The sequence below is a fragment of the Charadrius vociferus genome, unplaced genomic scaffold, assembly GCF_000708025.1.
Source record: "Charadrius vociferus isolate BGI_N301 unplaced genomic scaffold, ASM70802v2 scaffold43, whole genome shotgun sequence".
Classification (NCBI taxonomy): Eukaryota; Metazoa; Chordata; class Aves; order Charadriiformes; family Charadriidae; genus Charadrius; species Charadrius vociferus.
Window position 1 is genome coordinate 3,725,504 of NW_009648043.1, and position 19,868 is coordinate 3,745,371.

At 37.3% G+C, this 19,868-nt stretch overlaps 1 protein-coding gene across 1 annotated transcript in view; it reads left to right on the forward strand.

Moving 5' to 3' along the window:
* GRM8 (glutamate receptor, metabotropic 8) overlaps window positions 1-19,868 on the forward strand; it is a 347,214-nt gene that overhangs the window by 260,852 nt on the left and 66,494 nt on the right. The window contains exon 7 of the mRNA XM_009883656.1: window positions 10,046-10,182. Within this exon, the coding sequence (XP_009881958.1) occupies window positions 10,046-10,182 (137 nt within the window). The remainder of the gene's footprint in view (window positions 1-10,045; window positions 10,183-19,868) is intronic.

The window sequence follows — 19,868 nt, forward strand, 5'->3', positions numbered from 1 at the left end:
CACATGATTCAGTATCACAGGTATTGTTCTGGAGTGGAAAGGGAAGAATCTTTCTTTCTGAGACTGTACAGGCACTTATGAGTTACTGATATTCACTAAAGTTGTTTCCTTATCTGAAACACTTTAGCTTAGTGTCTTGACTTCTGAAGTTCACAGAGGTGTGTATGTGTCTGCTTGGCACATTTTCATCCTGGCCTGAAGTAAATGGTCAGACTGGGGTCTGAAGTGGGAGAGCTATACCTCTGTGTATATATATATATTACCGCTGTAACCTATATTCAGGTTAAAAAAAAAAAAACAAAAAAGCAACAACAAAATAAAGAAAAAGAAAAATGAAAGGGGAAGGATGAAGCGCCATACCACCCTCCCCAAATAATTTCACAAAGTAGGAAAAATGGAGAAGGCAGAATAAGGAAGATCCTCAGTATCTCATGAATCACTGGAGACTGCATGCAGACAGGGTGCACCCAAGCTCTTCATAACAAGTAGTTCTCACATATGTCTTGGTGTATCTTTCTTGTATACCCTGAGATAAGCTGATGGCCAGACTTATGGTCAGGTGGGAATTTTTTCTGTGCTTCCCAGGAACATATTTATTAGACTTTTAGGATACAGGAAAAAAAAGCTAATGCAGAAGTTCTTGGACACTCCTGGATGTCCTCAATCCCTTCTGATCTCTTCCAATAGCACTACATAGCTACTGCTTCTTGGAAGAGTTTATTTACTTGTAAAATCATAAGAATGGAAATAAATGATATGAAGACCCTTTTAAACTGGGCATCTATTGTATTGTTGTATTGCTGGGGACTGGAGATGATTGTGATTTTGCAGAGAAGTGCACGTTTGCTTGAAGTCTATTCATTTTGGCAATACTGAAACAAATGACTTGCAGGCATATTTGTGGTAACGATTCCTCATACTTTCACATGCACTTACTTCTCAGCATATGTGTAAGCTACCTTATTTTCTTTTTTTTCTTGTGGAAAATCATAACCATGAACTCTTCTCAGAAGGACTACAAGAAATGTGCTTGCTATTACTGGTGCTACAAAATGAATTCAAAATGAAAAAAATACCCAAGAACAACATTTTTAAAATATATGAACATACATGTGATAACATTAAAATGAACATTTTCCACCCAAGAACATTTGATACTATTCAGTCTATAATATCATGCAAACAAAATTTTATGCATTTATTTACATGCTTTCATAGTTGTTTCCCCCAAAGCCTTATGATCCACTTATAACTTCCTCTTCTAGTACAAGGTAGTATTAGCTTGTATTAGTTAATGTCACATCACTTTGCTATTATTTCGGTATGTTACCAGAGTGGTATTTATCTTGCAGTTGAATTTTATGCTGTATGTTGATTTTTAAGGGATTGAGTTATGTGCCCCCGTTGCATACAATATCTGTTCCCAGAGTCTGTTGGCTTTTTTTTTGACTCACGGGGTTCTTCAGCTGCAGAACTGAACTAATCTTCTCTGGCACACGATGTATGCCATAGATTTTAAGACAAAACCTGTCTATGGATTTTCTGAGTATAGAATGAAACCAGGATGGATTCTTCCAAGTATGCTGGTAGCACTGAGCTTTTGGGCCACATATAGGGAATGGCAAGCTTTTTCTCTCACTCTCTGCCTCCTCTCTACCCCCCAAATCCCCTTCCCTATCTGTGATGATGTAATTGTGTGGACAGGACTGTCCCTTTTCCAGAGGTGAAAAGAACATAGCTAAGATGGCAGGGGAGGTCCAAAAGGGCTCATATTCTGTTCCTCAGTAGTTCCTACCCCATCGGAACCTCCTTCTTCACACTCCTTTCCTGGGACTGATGGATGTTTCTGCCAATGCCACAGTGCTAATGCCTGCCTTGCTTTAGCACCTACCTGTGAAGAAGCTCATCTACACGTCCAACCCCTCCAGTTAGCCCTGGAGTGGGAAAAGTCATTCATATAGCATTGTCCAACCTCTGTGAGGAGAGGTGAAGGGAGAGGTACAGCCTTGCTGTCCAGAGAAGAACGGGATCAGCCGATGTTGAGAAATATAAAATCACCTTCACAATACCATGTCACCATAGCAGGACTGGTGTCTAGCAGTTTAAATTCTTTATCTGGCAAAATATGAAGTTTAATCCATGATGCGGTTGTATTACAGGTAAACTTATTTGCTCTTAGTAGACTTAAGGTGTTGTAAGGAGATCTGTCCTTTTATATTCTGGAGCAAATCACAGAATCACAGAATTTTCAGAGTTGGAAGAGATCAACTAGTCCAACTCTAGAGATCATCTAGTCCAACTCCCCTGCCAAAGCAGGATTGCCTAGAGCACATTACTCAGGACTGCATCCAGGCAGGTCTTGAAAATCTCCAGAGAAGGGGGCTCCACAACCTCCCTGGGCAGCCTGTGCCAGTGCTCTGTCACCCTAACTGTAAAGTTTTTTCGTGTGTTGGAACAGAACTTCCTATGTTCCAACTTGCACCCATTGCCCCTCGTCCTGTCACTGGGAACCACCGAGAAGAGTGTGGCTCCATCCTCCTTCAACCCACCCTTTAGATATTTGTAAGTAGTAGTAAGGTCTCCCCTCAGCCTTCTTTTCTTCAGGCTAAAGAGTCCCAGCTCTCTCAGCCTTTCTTCATAAGAGAGATGCTCCAATCCCTCAATCATCTTGGTTGCCCTTTGCTGGACTCTCTCCAGCGAAATACTACAAAAGAACATGAACAAAAACTTCACCAGTGTAGTTTGTTTGCTGAGAGCAGCCAAGAGCAGATGCTTGGGGAGTGAATGTAGGGAACAAAGAAAATGTAGAATAATTTTTCTCCTCTATGCTCTTCTTTCAATTAGTAGCTGAAAGACTGCATGAACCAGAGTTACATCCAAATCACTGCTTTTAATAATCACTTATAGACATACTAATGAACAATAGGGCAAAATTGCTTTTTAATATAACTGTACTGTTGGCTGCAACAACTCAGTTTCATCTTCAAATTTTATTCATTTTAGGGTAAGTTTTATGAGATATCATGTCTCCGTTCTTGCTGTGGCAAGAAGTTCTAACACATTCTGGAAGGAAAAAAGTACTACTTGTTATTTGTTATTTTAAATATCATGTACTAATGATACCCACCCTGACTGATGTTCTCATGCAGGGGTGGAACGAACTGTTCCTTTCACAGAAGTACACATTTCTAATAATTCACTGTGCTGAGGACCAACATATCAAATAAATTATACACATCTCTGCAGAATCATAATTAAAATTCTTGTCCATCAGCTTCAGTAATATAAAGTTGTACTGCCTGACCTGGAATTGATTTATATCAGTTTATTTTAATACCAAATTCTTTACTTTCTGTATGAGCCTTGTAGTGGGTACCACCATAATTTATATCACATATGCCCCAAATCTGTATATAATTCATTTCCTGTAGCACTCTCAGTTTCTCTTTGGTTCTATTTTGTACATTCATACATGAACAGACAGAATCTACCCTGCAGTAAGTAAGATAATGCCTAAACATGGGCATTGAATGCCATTTCAGATACCCCAGGGTATCCATCTGGCCTCCAGCTGCTGCCTCAGAAAGGCATGGGTTCTCTGTCATATGCATATTCTGCATATCTGTGTGGATGTCTCCAGTATGGTAGGATATTTAAACCGTCAATAAGCACCTGTGTTTACAGCAACTGGATGCAATAATGTTTTATTGTCCTAATCTTGAACTGAGAAATTTAGGGTAAGCATAAAAAGAAGTCTTTTCAGATTTTGAATAGGTGTAAGAAAATGATCATTTTTTATTTTAGTAACCACATTGCTCATTGCTTGAAAATGTCTGCTGTATGGAGATTGAGCAGATAATAGCTTCATTTCTCACAAACCTTACATAGTTTGATACCATGTGTATTCCTCCTCTGTCTGCCAGCCTAACATTCACAAATTAACTTTTGTTATTTCTGATCAGTTGTTTATAGTTCTCTGTTTTTTTGATGGTTTTTTTTTGTTTTGTTTTGCTTGTATTTAGTCTTTCCATTGATTTCGTTTCAACCTTCTATTTCATTTGTCTCATTGAAATACTTATCAGTGACAAATTTCTTGTTTAATTTTACAAATGCGTTCTTCTTCTCTGGGAACTCTCAGTATGGAAAGTTCAAATGGTTACTCTCCCTCCTTCTACTTTACTGAGAACAATTTAATTCATGTATATCTCTGTAGTACTTTTTCCTTTTAATGGCTAATTAAAATGAAATGCTAATTAAAAATAAAAATCTGAACCCCCAACTACAGCACTTGAAACTAAGTGTATGAATTAATGAAATAAGGGTTGATCCTAGAAAACTGAGTCTTCCAATAAAGCCAAATTCTAACAGATGGTGCATTCTGAAGTTTTTGATATAGAACAGCTAACTGTATTATAGTGTACAATAAACTGCTTGACTTCTGTTCACCTAAACATACACTTGAATCTATGCTGACTGCATTAGGACTCATAACAGATAAAACAGCCTATGTGGAACAGCTCAAAGGAAGAAGACTTAGTTTAAATTTTCATTTCAGTTTAAAAAATGAAATTAATATCAAGCCACTGAAATCTGGTGAAATAACAGATTTGTATCTGGTACCAAGCACTGTAATGAAATTACCTCCACCTGAGTTGGAATATTCTGTAAATCGCAGTTGTAAGACTTACCAACACAACCACTTTTCTACATTTTCTCAAGGCACTGAAGTAGCAGTGCCTCATAATAAGTAAATTTTTATTAAAGATTTTCATATAAGAAAAACTCAAGGTTGTTAATTTAATTTAACAGAATTTTTTTTTTTTTTAATAAGGCTCACCAGCATTCTTAATTTAGGAACCGTTACAGATTAATCACTTTATTATGTAGTTGGCCACCACTACACATGAACTTGTGGTTTTCCAGTCATTCCACTTCTTTTCCACCACCTGAGATGTAAAGAGAACAACTTCGCTGGAAGGCATCCAGGCAAGTGTGCTCCGTAACCTTACAGGGAACTAAGATTACAGTTTGCATTAGGAGCAGGGGATGTTTTAGATCCATGTGAAATGTAACTTGATAAAGTAGGCACATGTAGGATAAGGTAGTTGCAGAGCAGCATCTTAAGAATATCAAGGTACATGTTTAAGGATTTCTTCAGAAGAATGTGTATTTTCAAGTTCAGAGCACAAAGGACCTGTCATAAAACAGTTGTTTATCAGAAAGAGTCCTCCTTGACATCAGTGTAAGGGATTAAAAATTCAAAAGGATTCATTACATCCTAGATTCTAAATTAAAAACCTTATGCATTATACTTTTTTCTTTTCTCTTTAAAAAACATTTCTGGCTACTTTAAGCTGCGTTTTGAAAGGCTCATAAACAGCTGAGGTCACAGACACATTGCTTCAGTGATGTTTAGCTAATGTGCTAGTTTAACACCCAGAGTTGTTTAATGCAGCTGGCTGTAAACTGGGAAGAAGGAGGGAGAATTTCTTTCAGTACCAGATTATTATTTCATATGTACAATAAGTAAATGTGTCCTTAGGCTTAATAAAATGTGACTTATTATTTTATGCAGAGGTTATGGATTGTCTTCAAATGAATGGTAACAGAAGTATTCTACAAAGCATCCTTCTACAGGGTTTATAGAAGATTATTTATTTAGTCTGATTTTGGAGTGATTTTGAAGCAGGATCAGCCATTCAGTGTTTCAAAAAATCTAAGGGACTTGGTATGCAATACAGCAAAGACTCTGAAGCTTTTTGGTGACCACATCATATTTACAGTATATATGGCTGTGAAAAGGATGTCCAGTAGTAGACAAATGCTTATGTTTATGACTTGAAAAGCTTAGGACACCTGGCAGTTCAGGTGCACAAGCCAGTATTTCTTTGTCTGTATTTTGAACCGCATCGTTGGATGCAGCCACAGCTCTGCTGTCAGGACAAGGTAATCACTTTGTGCTGTGATGTCTTTGAAGGAGTAGAAGAATGGATGGAGCTCTGCCTCTATGTGTTTCTCACTGTATCTTATCCCTTTTGGTGAAGTAGTTCCTGTAAAGAAAAATGAACACTTTCGTCCTATACCAACTGTGAGACTGAACTGCTTCTCTTTCCTTTACAGACTAAGGACACTAAGTGAGCTGAATTTTCCTATTTTGTTTTACCTTTTTAACTGCAAAAGAGTCTGTAAACTTTTTCAGCAATGCTTCATTGTGAAATTTGAAATTTTCCTTCCACTTATCAGACTACAGTTATACACCAGAAAAAAAAAAAAAAAAGACAAAAAAGACTTTCTAAGAGCATTCTGGAATTGCTCAGCAAATAGAGACTTCAGAAACAGAACTTAAAGTAACTATGTTTATATATTGAAAAAATAAAAGAAAAAAAAAAAGGATTGCCACAAAGGAAAGATGAAGAAGATGAAGGCTCACACATGACTTTCCATAGTTAGGCAAGCTTATTATGTATTCTTGAAATTATGCCATGTGTTTCTGTTTCAGGCGACAGATTGAATAACATTACTCGAGGCAATCATGGGTTAGAATTATGCATGGCAACACAACCACACAGAGAACAAAATATGAAAAGGCCTAAAGACACAGTTCCCCCTGCGCTATTTAACTACCTTGTTAAATGATTTCTGAAAAATTATGAAAAAAAAATTATTAAATTAGTGAAATTATTTAAAAACTGTGGGCTGCTTTGTGTTCTCTGAGGTGGTGTACGCTAGTGTTACAGGGATGTTTTTTCCCAAGCAAAAATAGCATTTTTCCCATGATGGTGACCAACAAATGTGGTTCCTGGATCAGGATACCTAAGTTCATTTTCTAAGATAAATACCCTATCCAAGAACTTTTCAGTGTGGTTTCCCATCTTTTTATCTAAGCTGGAATTTATATAACCTGGGCTCGCTACCTCAGATCAGTGTTGCATTCTGTATTGCTTTCCACAGTGGGTTGCATTTAGGTTTAGCAGCCAGACCTCAATGACCATTAAGTGGATCAATTAAACACTCAATGTCCTAAACTAGAACTGAGATGCAATTCCCTGTAATGGTAATGATATAGTACAAGAATACGTGGCAGTACAGTGCCAGATATCAAGAGTGCTCAGTTCTGCATATCTGGTTTTCAAAAAAAGAGGCACTTGTACAACTTAATGGCATTTGTTACAGTGTTATATACCGAATCTAGACATGCCTCCACTTATGCTATTAGTTATGGCCAGCTACAGTGTTTCTCCATGTGGTTTAATTATCTGATCTCTATACAGTGTTAATCAGTTTTTCCACAGAAGTATTCACTTTGACTTGGTGGACTATCCAACAAAGCACATTTTCTTAGAAAACCTTTTCATTTTGTACACTATCCATTCTCAGGTGAACTGTTCATTCACTGGGGTATATTTTTCTTCAGATGAGATTAACATTTTTTTAAGAACACTAATTAACCATTGGTGATTTTTTTATAGCCTTGAGGCCTCTAGTTTCCTTCTATCCTTATGCTTTCAAGGCTTCTGCTACCACCTTGCATTGATAATTTTGGGAACCCTTGGTAAAATCCTCAGTTTTTCTTCAAATGCCTTTAAGCTTTGCTTTCCTGGTTATGTAGCTAATGGTTTATCAGCACAATCTGGTACTGCATACCTCCTTATTTTAGGTCCATTAAATGTTTCATTCCACGATGCAACAACGAACTAAAAGACATATATTAGTCATAAGACATTGACAGAATGAAAATAATGGTCTGGTACTGCTTCCTAACAGTATCTACTAGTTATGGCAGCACTGCTAGAGCGTAGTCAAATTTACTTTACAGCAGGCATTGTGACTTTTAACGTACTTTCTAAAATCTGCTATTCAACAGAGGGATAGCGTGTTCTTCCCAGTGTTTGGGGGTGTGAACCTTTTGTGACTTATTCCAGATTTTAACAAGCTTAATTTTATTAACTTGGAAAAGGTTGTTTTAACTTCTACTGTATGAGAAAGGTCTTATTGGACTCAGTTGGAGTGGCAGGGGGAATGAACAGGATGCTATGTCCCTGTTGACCGAGGTGTGCAGCGTGAGATGCTGTTACGCTTTAGCTGAGAACACCACTACATCAAAGAGAAAGATGATTCTGGCCTGTACGATAGTCTGTCTCTTTATACGTGATATTTCTAAGGCCAGCAATAGATTATAAGATCACACTGTTATTGCTGAGCATAATAACGTCTGAAGTTCCCATCAGTCTTAAGGGATACAAAGGACATCTGTTGGTAAAAGATATCTGTTCTTTCCATGAGCTCTTCAAATGCTGCTGAGTGGAAAGATGAATTCGGTCATTACTTGAGAGTAATATTGTGAAGGTTAACTCCGTACCTACCTACATACCAACAACAGTTGAGCATGTTTTCATTGGGTGGAAAGAATTTATTGGACCAACCTGCTATTTGAGCAGTGAAGAATAATTTCATTGCTTGGAAGATTGTAGACTGGCATTTTTCTTGCCCTTCATTCTGTCACATGAATTGGGAGCAAAGCAAGGAGAGCCTTCCAAAATTTTGTGTTGAGTCTCCTGTATCTTCATGGGGTCTTAAGCCTTTATCACACATAATTTTTTGATACTCCTCTCCCAGGGTTGCTCACATTTACTTTTTGCAGCCAGACTTTTGCTGGCAGAACTGTGAAATTGGCACAGTAGTTAATGTGCCACTTGTCACTCTCAAAGCACTGTTTATTTCACTGGATATCAGTTTTCTATAAAAGCTGCTATACAAAATGAAAGAACAAAATACTTTATGGGAGACAGATAGATATACAAGAAGAAGTATTTATGCTGAAATTCTGGGATATGTAGATTGCTACTCCCACTGCTACTGGCTAGCTTCTGCTTGATATATATGCAGAATTTCAAGTGGGTTCTCTGGGAACCTCTCACAGTGGACTTAGTGCCTCTAGGTGCTACATTAACAAGTCTTATATGGTAGGAATTTACTGTGAACTGGTTATTCTCCTTTTCTTGGATGTTCATACAGAGAAATGTGAAAACATTGGGGGGTGGGTTTTGTGGTGGTTTGGGCTTTTTCCACAGAAAAGATAGATTTCATTCTCTAGTCACTGAAATAGAACTTAAATACACTTGAATTTGTCTTCAATGGACCTCAACTATAGATATGATTCACCTGTACATATGGATTTGGTGGATGGGTGAAAATGACATTCTTTGTGTAGTTTTTGAAAAGTCTCTGTTGGAGTGCAGATCCTTGATGTCACCTTCAGGGAATTCATCAAAATGTCTTCTAATTTGGCTGGCCTGGTTGCCAAGGCAGACATGTAGTTTTCAATCTTTGAACATTTTGTTGATCGAAGTAATAACAGTGTCAATTTATAACTTTTGACAGCTTCAGCAATGGACTTTTCTGTCAAGTAGTGTCATGTATAAAGGAGAGAGCAACAAACACAGCTGCTATCCTCAATTTATTTTGATAAAACACTTTTACATAGGTAGTCAGTGCTAGAAACTGATCACATTAACTGTGACCAGATTTAGACCCTTGCACCTCAAGATCTTTAAAGAGCATTGGCTCCTAAGTTGATTATATTACTTTTATCTTCATACTTAACAGCGGAAATTCTTTATGAAGCTTATTACAAGATTGCCATTTTGTTCCTACTGCATTGTATTCACATCCTAAAGTGAAATTGTGCCCTTCTGAAAATCAAAAGGAGTTTCTCCACTTATGTTTTATCACGGAATTTCCTAATGTTCTGTAATACACACACATAAAGAAACAACCAACTAACCAACCAACCAACCAAAAATAAAAAATATTGCAAAAGATTATATTTTTAAATTGTTTTAATTAACACATAGATAGGGTAAATTTTGTGGTGATGATAATAACACACATTTTCTCTTTGTGAGATTTTTGGATTTATTACCATACTAGCTTTGCATTATGACGAAGCTGCTCAATCTCTAATTAGCACTTTTTCTCCAAAATATATTTTCTGGAAAATTGCTTTAAAGGTATTTATCCTAATTGTTTTTTAATTTTTTTTTAGGGAGTGCTGGAACACCTGTTATCTTCAATGAAAATGGAGATGCTCCTGGACGCTATGATATTTTTCAGTATCAAATCACCAACAAGAGTACCGAATACAAAGTAATTGGTCAGTGGACTAACCAACTTCATCTAAATGTAAGTACTAGTTTGATTATGACATTGGAGAAAACTCATTTGAGTATAACATTACTTCAGAACATTTAAAAAATGGTGATGATTTATTCTCCGTCAGTTGGCAGAATAAAGTTCTTCCATTCTGTTCTTGAGAAGACAGTAAAAGATAGCACAATAACCTGAACCATATTCTTTATATTTTAAAGTAGGTTGGGTTGTGTATTTACCTGTTCCTTTAAGTGGTATTTTAGAATCATTATCTATCTGATATTCCTCAGACTGATTATTAAGTTACGCAGGGAAATACTATCTCATCCTTCAAAATAGAGTGTCAGACAAAATGATAGGTACATATATATTGCCCAGGTATTTCAAATAATATAAGGGGATGGAAACGTATTTAGTAAAAGAGAAGTTTGGACTATCTAACCACTTCTGATTTAGTTGAAACCCTGGGATGATGAACTACTGCAATAAAAATATTTCTTGACTATAAAGGGACAATTTGGAGTTTTTCTATGTAGTTAACAAGGATTAGTATAACCTCTTATTACTTAATAGTGGAAGAAACAAAAGACACAACAACTTATCCATCCCTAGGAGGTGTTTCTAATTACTGACTTAATATATTCTGCAAGTTTTTTGGTAGTTAAGCCCCACCTCTGTACAGAATTATATTTGTTTTGAAAATTGCCACCCCAATAAGATTCAAAGAATATTATAGGCAATATTTGTATGACAGCTAAGCATCAAGCCACAGTTGTAACTTGAGAAGTTGTTGTGTCCAAGGCACTTCCTTCTGCCAGAAGAAGGCTCTATGCGAGGAGAGCTACATTCATGAGAAAAGCAAAAAAAAATTAACCAATTTCCTTTTTAGCTGTGCAATATTTACGGTTTACTTGAGCTATGTTCGCCATTTGGGTAGCTCTGCAAACATGAAATATCAAGTCTTGTTCTACTAAAGGCTGATGAGAAGGGCAACAGTGTGAATTGATGACTAGATTCACCAAACGGAGTTTATGCAGTGACTTTAATCAAACCACAGAAAGCAGGTTTTAAACATCTCTGGTTTTCTGTGTGAGAGGTTCTTGAAGAAGAGTAACAAAGACAGCATAGTAAATATTTACAAATTATTCTCCTGTTGAGACTACTTTGCAATAATTATCTGAGTGTTACCCACAGTAACACATATGATAGCTCCTTGTTTTCAGCCACAGCTGTTAAACCACTTTACCATATCTACCACTTAATATCTATAACTACTTGGCAAAGACTCATTTATTTAATTCTTCTGACCAAATAGAAAAAAACCCTACCATGTAGAAACCATGTTTAGAGATTGTCTGGCAGTGTTATCACCCTTCACCAATCTGATATCTGTCCTTTGAAAGGCATGAAAGGGGAAAAAAAAAATGATTAAACAAGTTTAATAGTAAACAGTAATTTCTGGAAAACACTAGAGTTAGACCCTTATCATAACTATTATGGCATACATTTCAGATCTTGATAATTGTTTCAGTTTTCTGAAAAGTTAGTACTTATTAAGTGAGCTGAAAAACTGATACACACTTTTTGCACAAATGTTAGTACTAGCACAGCAGTTACGTAGCAGTAGCTAAAAGCTATGTTAGAATTTGCTCCAATTTTAATTCCATTCCAATCTGCCTTTGTCTATTTCCCCCTAGACTGCTAAATTTTTCATTAAGCCCATAGCTTTTCAGTCCCATTATTTCTGCCTGATGTATGTGTACTTCAGGGAGTTCTCTGAAATAGGATTAGATTGGCTGCTACTCAGACTACTGAAACCACACCATGATAACCATACTGACCACAAAGTTAACAGGAAAGGATTTATCTAAGGACATCTCTTGTTAACTCTCATTAAGAATGGATGTGTTAAGATGTTCTTTGCCTCTGTTTTTTCATCTTTTTTTTTCACCTCCATGAGCTCACATGCTGGATACAACTGGTTGTCCAAATTCGCGGGCGAGCTCTGTCTAGCATGTGGAGTCATGGAGATGTAAACAGGCCAGTACACTGCTCCACGGTGGGTGTTTCTGCTCGCAGCATTGTACTATGGCCCCGCTCTTGTCCCACAGCCCCTGCTCTGCTGCGCACCCCCTGCTCACACAGACCAGGGTGCGAGCAGGCACACAGGGCTCAGTACAACTGGATTGATTCAGCAAGATGTTTCTCTCCCTAACTTTCATTCCTGTTTCCTGACTTACTGATCTTTATCTAAAGCCTGGAAGATTTCTAAAGGGACGACTGGGTTTTATTTCTTAAAGTTTGTCAGGGCTTGAGATGCTGGATGCTGGTGTCCATCAGTGTCCGCAGGCAATGGTAGGATAACAATGAAGAAGGAAGTTTTAATAGAGGTGGTACAGTTTATTTCTGTCTGTTTCTACGTTCACTAAACTTATTTAGTGCATGTCAATGCATGCAGCGTGGGCAATAAACAGGAGGAGCTGGAAGCCACTGTGCAGTGGGAAAACTATGATACAGTTACCATCACGGAAACATGGTGGAATGACTCAGGTAACTGAAGTGCTGCAATGGATGGCTATAAACTCTTCCAAAGGGATAGGCAAGGAAGGAGAGGTGATGGGGTAGCCCTGTGTGTTAGGGAGTGTTTTGATTTTCTAGAGCTTAATGATGGGGATGATACAGTTGAGTGTTTATGGGTAAGAATCAGGGGGAAGGCCAACAAGGCAGATATCATGGTGGAATTCTGTTATAGACCACTCAACCATGATGAAGAGGCAGATGAAATATTCTATAAGCAGCTGGGAGAAGTCTCTCACAATTGCTAGCCCTTGTTCTCATGGGGGACTTCAACTTACTAGATGTCTGCTGGAAATACAATACAGCGGAGACGAAACAATCTGGGAGGCTCCTGGAATGTCTGGAAGATAACTTCCTGACACAGCTGGCGAGTGAGCCAGCTGGGTAAGGCACCTTGCTGGATGTGCTTTTTGTGAACAGAGAAGGACTTGTTGGTGATGTGATGGTTGGAGGGTATCTTGGACATGGGAATAGTGATCACAAAATGATAGAGTTTTCAGTTCTTGGAGAAGTAAGGAGGGGAGTCAGCAGAACTGCCAGCTTGGACTTCCAGAAGGCAGACTTTGGCCTGTTTAGGAGCCTGATTGACAGAGTCCTTTGGGAAGCAGTCTGGAAGGGTAAAGGAGTCCAGGAAGGCTGGACATTCTTCAAGAAGGAAATCTTAAAGGCACAGGAGCAGACTGTCCTAATGTGCCAAAAGATGAGCCAGCGGGGAAGAAGAATAGCCTGGCCAAACAGAGAGCTTTGGCTGGAACTCAGGGAAAAAAAGAGAGTTTATGGCCTTTGGAAGAAGGGGCAGGCAATTCAGGAGGACTACAAGGATGTTGTGAGGTTATACAGGGAGTAAATTAGAAGGGCCAAAGCCCAACTAGAACTTAATCTGGCTACTGCCATAGAAGACAATAAAAATGTTTTTATAAATACATTAACAACAAAATGAGGGCTAAGGAAAATCTCCATCTTTTATTGAATGCAGAGGGGAAAATAATAAGAAAGGATGAGGGAAAAGCTGAAGTACTTAATGCCTTCTTTGCCTCAGTCTTTAATGGTAAGACCAATGGTTTTCCTGGTACCCAGCCCCCTGAGCTGGAAGACAGGGATGGGGAGCAGAATGAAGCTCCAATAATCCAAGGGGAAATGGTTAGTGACCTGCTACACCACTGAGACACACACAAATTGATGGTGTTGAGTGGGATCCATGCAAGGGTACTGAGGGAGCTGGCAGAAGAGCTCACCAAGAAACTTTCCACCTTTTATCAGCAGTCCTGGCTAACCGGGGAGATCCCAGTCAACTGGAGGTTAGTAAATGTGATGCCCATCTACAAGAAGGGTGGAAAGGAGGATCTGGGGAACTACAGACCTGTTAGCCTGACTGTGGTGCCGGGGGAGGTTATGGAACAGAACATACTGAGTGCCATCATGTGGCATGTACAGGACAGGCAGGTGATCAGACCCAGTCAGCATGAATTTAGGAAAGGCAGGTACTGTTTGACTAACCTGGTGTCCTTCTATGACAAAGTGACCCACTTAGTGGATGAAGATGTGGATGTTGTTTACCTGGACTTTAGTGAAGCCTTCAACAACATTCTCCTGGTGCCAATGAATCAGAGGGAACACAGTGGATGTTTTCATTGGTTTCAGTGAAAACATTTATATTTGTTGAAGGCCAAGCAGTATCAAGATGGCAGAGCACTTTTTACCCTTCTGTTCTAGAAATGAGATGCTTTTAAAATATAATACTTTTCCCACTGTATCCTCTTTTTTCCTGCAGTTTCCTCTTAGTGACATGTCACTTAGACACATGTCACTATGGCTTTTAATGAATCTCTATCAACTAGATATCCTTTATAAATACTTCTACTCCTGTTTTTACAGATACTTCTTCCTCAAATTGTGTGGTAACACGTTGTAGCTATGATGTGTTTATGATTGTGCTAATCTATATGGCTGGCATTCAGACAATTCATGGCTTTTTAAAATCTATTTATTTTCTATGACAGAAAAATAAATCACGAAAGTACCGGGTTTGTAGTATAGTTCAACCTTTGGAACAGTTAATGTAACTAAGATTAAAACATGACTTGCATCTAAATAATTGAATAAAATGGTTTCCTTTTCTCATTATGATTTTTTTCCCCTTCCTTTTTGTTTTCATTTTCCTTAGGGTGTTTGATATTTTCTCTGTTGGGTTTTGGCTGTGGGTCTCTGTTGTGTGAGCTATGGCTCCTCACCCTATGGAGAGCCCTGGTTCTGTCTCTGACCCCAGCTTTCAGGATTCAGGAATCCTCTGCTGTTGTCTCTGATTCCTCAAAGTTTTCATTGACTCTGCAGGGTCCTTGTGGTCAAGCTTCAGATTGTTCATTTTTTGGTGTAGTGTTGGCTTTCTGTTTGGGCAGAAAGTGCTGAGTCTAGATAGATAAAGTCTCTGTATCATGCTCCCTAAGGGGTTCTTGGTGAGCAGGCTTCACCAGCTGCAGAGAGGCTTCTAGTTGTGATGCTGGTTTCTCCCTGTAGTCCCCAGTAACATTAATGCTCTCCTTTAGGCGGACTGACCTTTCAGATTTCCTCTGAAACAGCTATAGCTTCCAGATGTAGCAACTTCGTGATTACTGATCAGTACCACTCTTGCAATTCTTACAAAACAAATGCATGAGTAACAATGCTGAGAGATACAGTATAGAAATTAAATTAAAAAAGAATCATGATATTCAAATTTTTTTTTGGTGATTCTTGAGTTTGAATACAGTATTTCAATCTTTGACAGATGCAAGGGAAATCTGAAAGCAGATATTTAGAAACATCAAACTATAATCTCAAAGAACCTGATAATCTTTTATACAATTATCACTTTACATGATTCTGACAATGTAAATTTACACCATTTTTATAGTCCTTGTACTCTTTAAGGTTGCCTGACTTTAAATGATCTTAAAATACTGGAAATAATCAGACCCTAAAAATGTTTAGAATCTCTTTGAAGGAAAAAATAATTGCATTAGAACTTCTGATGATTGACTACATGCTAACTGTCAGGGTTTTCTGTTGTTTGCTTTCCTCATTTTCTTTTCTTTATAAGTAGAAGAAGATAACTTATTTTTCAGGAAACTATGATAGTTAAAATCCTTTCTTCCAAAAAAATATTCTGGATTTCATAATGAATAAACCTCCAGGAAAAGGTAGCTGTTTCTGCCAAAGTTATGTTTTATTCATATTGCAACTGCATTTTGCATAGCAGGTCACATGTAAAAGTTCCCTGCAAAAGTGTGGGTTTAGCAAATTTGAGCTCTCAACCATGTAATCTCTGTAGGAGGAAAGTTGTTAAAAACAAGCTTGCTTTTCCTGACACTTATGATTTGAAATCAACTTCCTTTTATGATTAATAACAAATTCCCTCTTAGAAACTGTGTTCTGTGTTGCACGTGTTGTATTAAGGGCTAGAATGAGATGTTGACTGATAGCCTTTGTCAGTGGCAGTAAACGGAAATAGTTCCAGTCCTAAAGTTTTAATAACAAGTTTCTCAGTTTCCCTTCCTTAGGAATCTATTCAGTTTGTTCTGGTTCATTTTTGAGGGACATTTTTCCCCTCTTTAAAAATGTTAGTTTTGAAACCTAAATGCCAGTTGGAAAAAGCAAAGTTGAAATGTTTAAAAATTTTAAAATCTAATATTTTGACTTTAAAAAAAAAAATCCTTTGTAATATAGTTTAAAGCATTCTCATATTTCATTTCAAGCTTATACATTGGTGTGTTCTACCAAAATTTGTCTTTAAAAATACTAATCTGAAAAAAATATGTAGATCCAAATCCATATTCTTCCAAGTTAGTAATTTTGATTGATGGAACTTCAGGCAGACACAATAATTGGTGCTTTCAGAACTGGGTATTTAGCTGATGCAGTTAAAAAGCTTGAGTGGATATCCATTTATGTGGTATTATTCCTTAAGAAAAAACAAACCATATCAAAACACTGTATGTTTCAAGTGAAAACAGTGAAATTTTAAAGGCAGAATTAACTTGTGTTTGTCTTCCTTTTTTGTTTTCACCAGAGCAAAAGAGTTCTGTTGAAATGCAAGAGAAATTTTACAATAACATATTTTTAACATTCTCATAGAAATAATGGGATGCATAAGCTTTCAGATTTACGGAGTGTGTGCACTCGGGATATAAATGACTCAGGGGCATCAATTTTTCTGTAATGGTCTTGATTTATGACTAAGAAAACCATAAATTAAAATTACACCGATGTGATGAACTATCAGAAAGACAGTCATAATCATCATCAGCCTTAAGCACAGTGTTTGGTGAACTAGTAAAAATTGAGAACCCCACATTGACAATGAGCTTCCCTTCAGGCAGCCATATCTCAAAAAGATTTGAATCAGTATTTGATTTCTCTTCTTTTCTAGGACTCTTGCAAATTATGTATCTAATCCTGAAGGAAACTTCAACACTGACATTAGTCAATTTTTTTTGGAAGTAACAGATTCAAAATGCATTAGTTCCCTTTCTTGTGACATGGTAAAAAAAAATGATTCAAGAAGCTTCTGATGTTTTCTCTAACTGCATGCAGCAAATAAATTTCAAGCTTTGCTGTAGGCCACTATATTTCATTAAAGAATCCAGAGAGCCTCCTTTTTCCAGTGGTAGTTATTATATAATTGATAGATGTTTTCAAATTGCTGAACCTAAACCTTGTGTTTAACAAAAGAACACACTATAGTGACGTACACAACAGGAGCACTTAGTGCTGTATATGATGAAATCTGTAAACAAAATATAACAATCATACTGCCTGCAGGGTGTTCTGCCCATACGTAATAGGGCAGTAGAGATCAAACTTATGGTCCATCTGTGTCATCTGGCTGAAAATTGTTGATACTGGGTTAAAAATAAAACTCAATGAGACAAGCAAAAATGTTTTACGTTCTTCTATTCTTCTTCCCAAAATTATACTTCTGTCTCCCCTTGTTCTACACAGGGCTGAAAGTAGAAAGAGGCTACTACGGGTTTTAGAAAACTGCTTAGATTTTACAAAGCTAGTCCTGATCTTAACTCTGGTCAATAAGTATGACTCAGGATTTATTCTTCTTTACTGTTAGAGTCTGAGGTCAATACGAGACTTGTAATCGTGAAGGACCAATGCTAGACTGAAGAGATAAGTCAACAGTAGGCTACAGTGGATGCAAATTGTAGACAAGTCAAAAAAAATACATGAAATGTGGAATAAAATTGGGATTTTATGATTTTGAAAGGTTACAGATTGTATTATTCATAAAAAAATTACTTTGGGATGGGAGGGAAATAAGCTGAATACAAATGTTGAAAAAGCATTACATGATTTTGAGATGTGCCTGTAGTAAGACAGATGCTATTTCAGACATGATTGAAAATCACATCAGGACTTTTATTCAAGAGCCAAAGACCTTAGAAGAACCCAAGAAGAATGACAATTTGTCTTCCTTCTGAAGCTTTTTATTTCGTTGGTCCTAATAAGTTTTTTTGTCAGGGTGGTTGTTTGTTTTTTTGTTTTTCCCTCAATGAAACAGACATCTTGACTGATTCTCTAGAGAAAAAAAAAAAAAAAAGAAAACAGAAAAAAGAGTTTGACTAAGAAAACATCCTGAACTTGGATAACCATTTGTTCTTTATTAGAATGATACCAGATTGCCAATGAAACAGCCTCTGCTTGAGAGTTAGGATGAATAGGGATTTTTTCTCACCTTGTCAGGGTGAGTGAAAGTCAGGTTTCTCAAATGAAGCATGGGGTTGCAGCTGCACACTTGGCTGTGAATTTGTCACACAATTCTTGAGTGGATGGTAGATATTTTGTAGTTTTTTATGATCATCCTTTGTAAGAAGTTATGATTAGAATGAACTGTTCTTGAAATAACCATAGCCAACAGGACCATGGAGTATTCTTGTTTTTTCAAAAAAACAGAAAGGACCCCTTGCCGTGAATGAAAAAAAAAAATAATTCACTTGTGTTTTAAAATATTCTTTTCTCTTTCACAATAAAAACAAGTGTGCAGTAATAGAACAATGAAAAATCAGCTTTTATATGTATTCCTGGAGAGTTCTGCACTCATATATGGGACTTCAGAGCAGGGTTAGCTACTCCCCTGGTACGAGCTAACGTTGAGACTTTTAGCACAGACAAACAGCCACTGGGCATAGCAGGTAGTTTGGATTATGCATGGCTGGCAGCAAGTCTGCAGCGAATTGCTTTGTGAAGTACCAGTGTGAAACATGGAGCATCAGCATGCTTCTTCCCCAGTCACTTCCATCTTTCTCCTCTCCCCCACAGAAATTTATATATGTATTATAATTTGAAGATTGAGCTGCCCTTTAAACCTAGGAGCAAAATGTTCATGCTTAAAAGCAAAAGTGGTAGATTAAATGACTTTAATTATTGTTCATTTGTGTTACATAATGGAAGTCTACTACTAAATTAAAAATCATTAAATGGAAAACGAAAGAGACATTTAGTGGTTATGATATGATGCAAGAGAATAACCAGCAGTTAGCAGAACATTATTATATGATTATTTTTGCTGCAATTTCTCTTCATCTTGCAGTAGTATTAATTTCATTTCTTTTGGATAGTCAGCTAATATTTATCCAGGACTTTTTATCCTGGTAAATTCCCAAATATTTTTTTTTTAATATTAAAGACAGGGAGTGACTTATTTTCCATATTTCCAAAATGGTATCACTGGGTTTAGCCGTGATATTGGGATAGTCCAGTTTAAGGCAGGGAATATAGAACGTGTAGCTAATCTCTTTGTAATTTCACCTCGCAGCAAACAGATTTAATGTTGAGTGGGGCAATAGGATGTGCAGAGAATGATCGGATCAAATAGGGATGATAGCAGCAATGTTTCCAGCAACTTGATGAATTGAAGTGAAACCCCTTTATGGAAAGCATAGGCATAAAACTAAGCAATGGCTTTGGAACGGGTAAATGAGATTTGCATTGCCAGAGGCCATTGCAGCAAGGAACTCTTAGACTTGTGATGTAATCTATTTGTTCTCTTCCCCAGTGCTATGATCTCATTTGCAGAACTGTGACATCACTTCAAAAAATGGAGTAGCTGGAGAGAGTCCAGCTGCAAGCAATGATAAAGATCAGCCATCTAAAAGTAT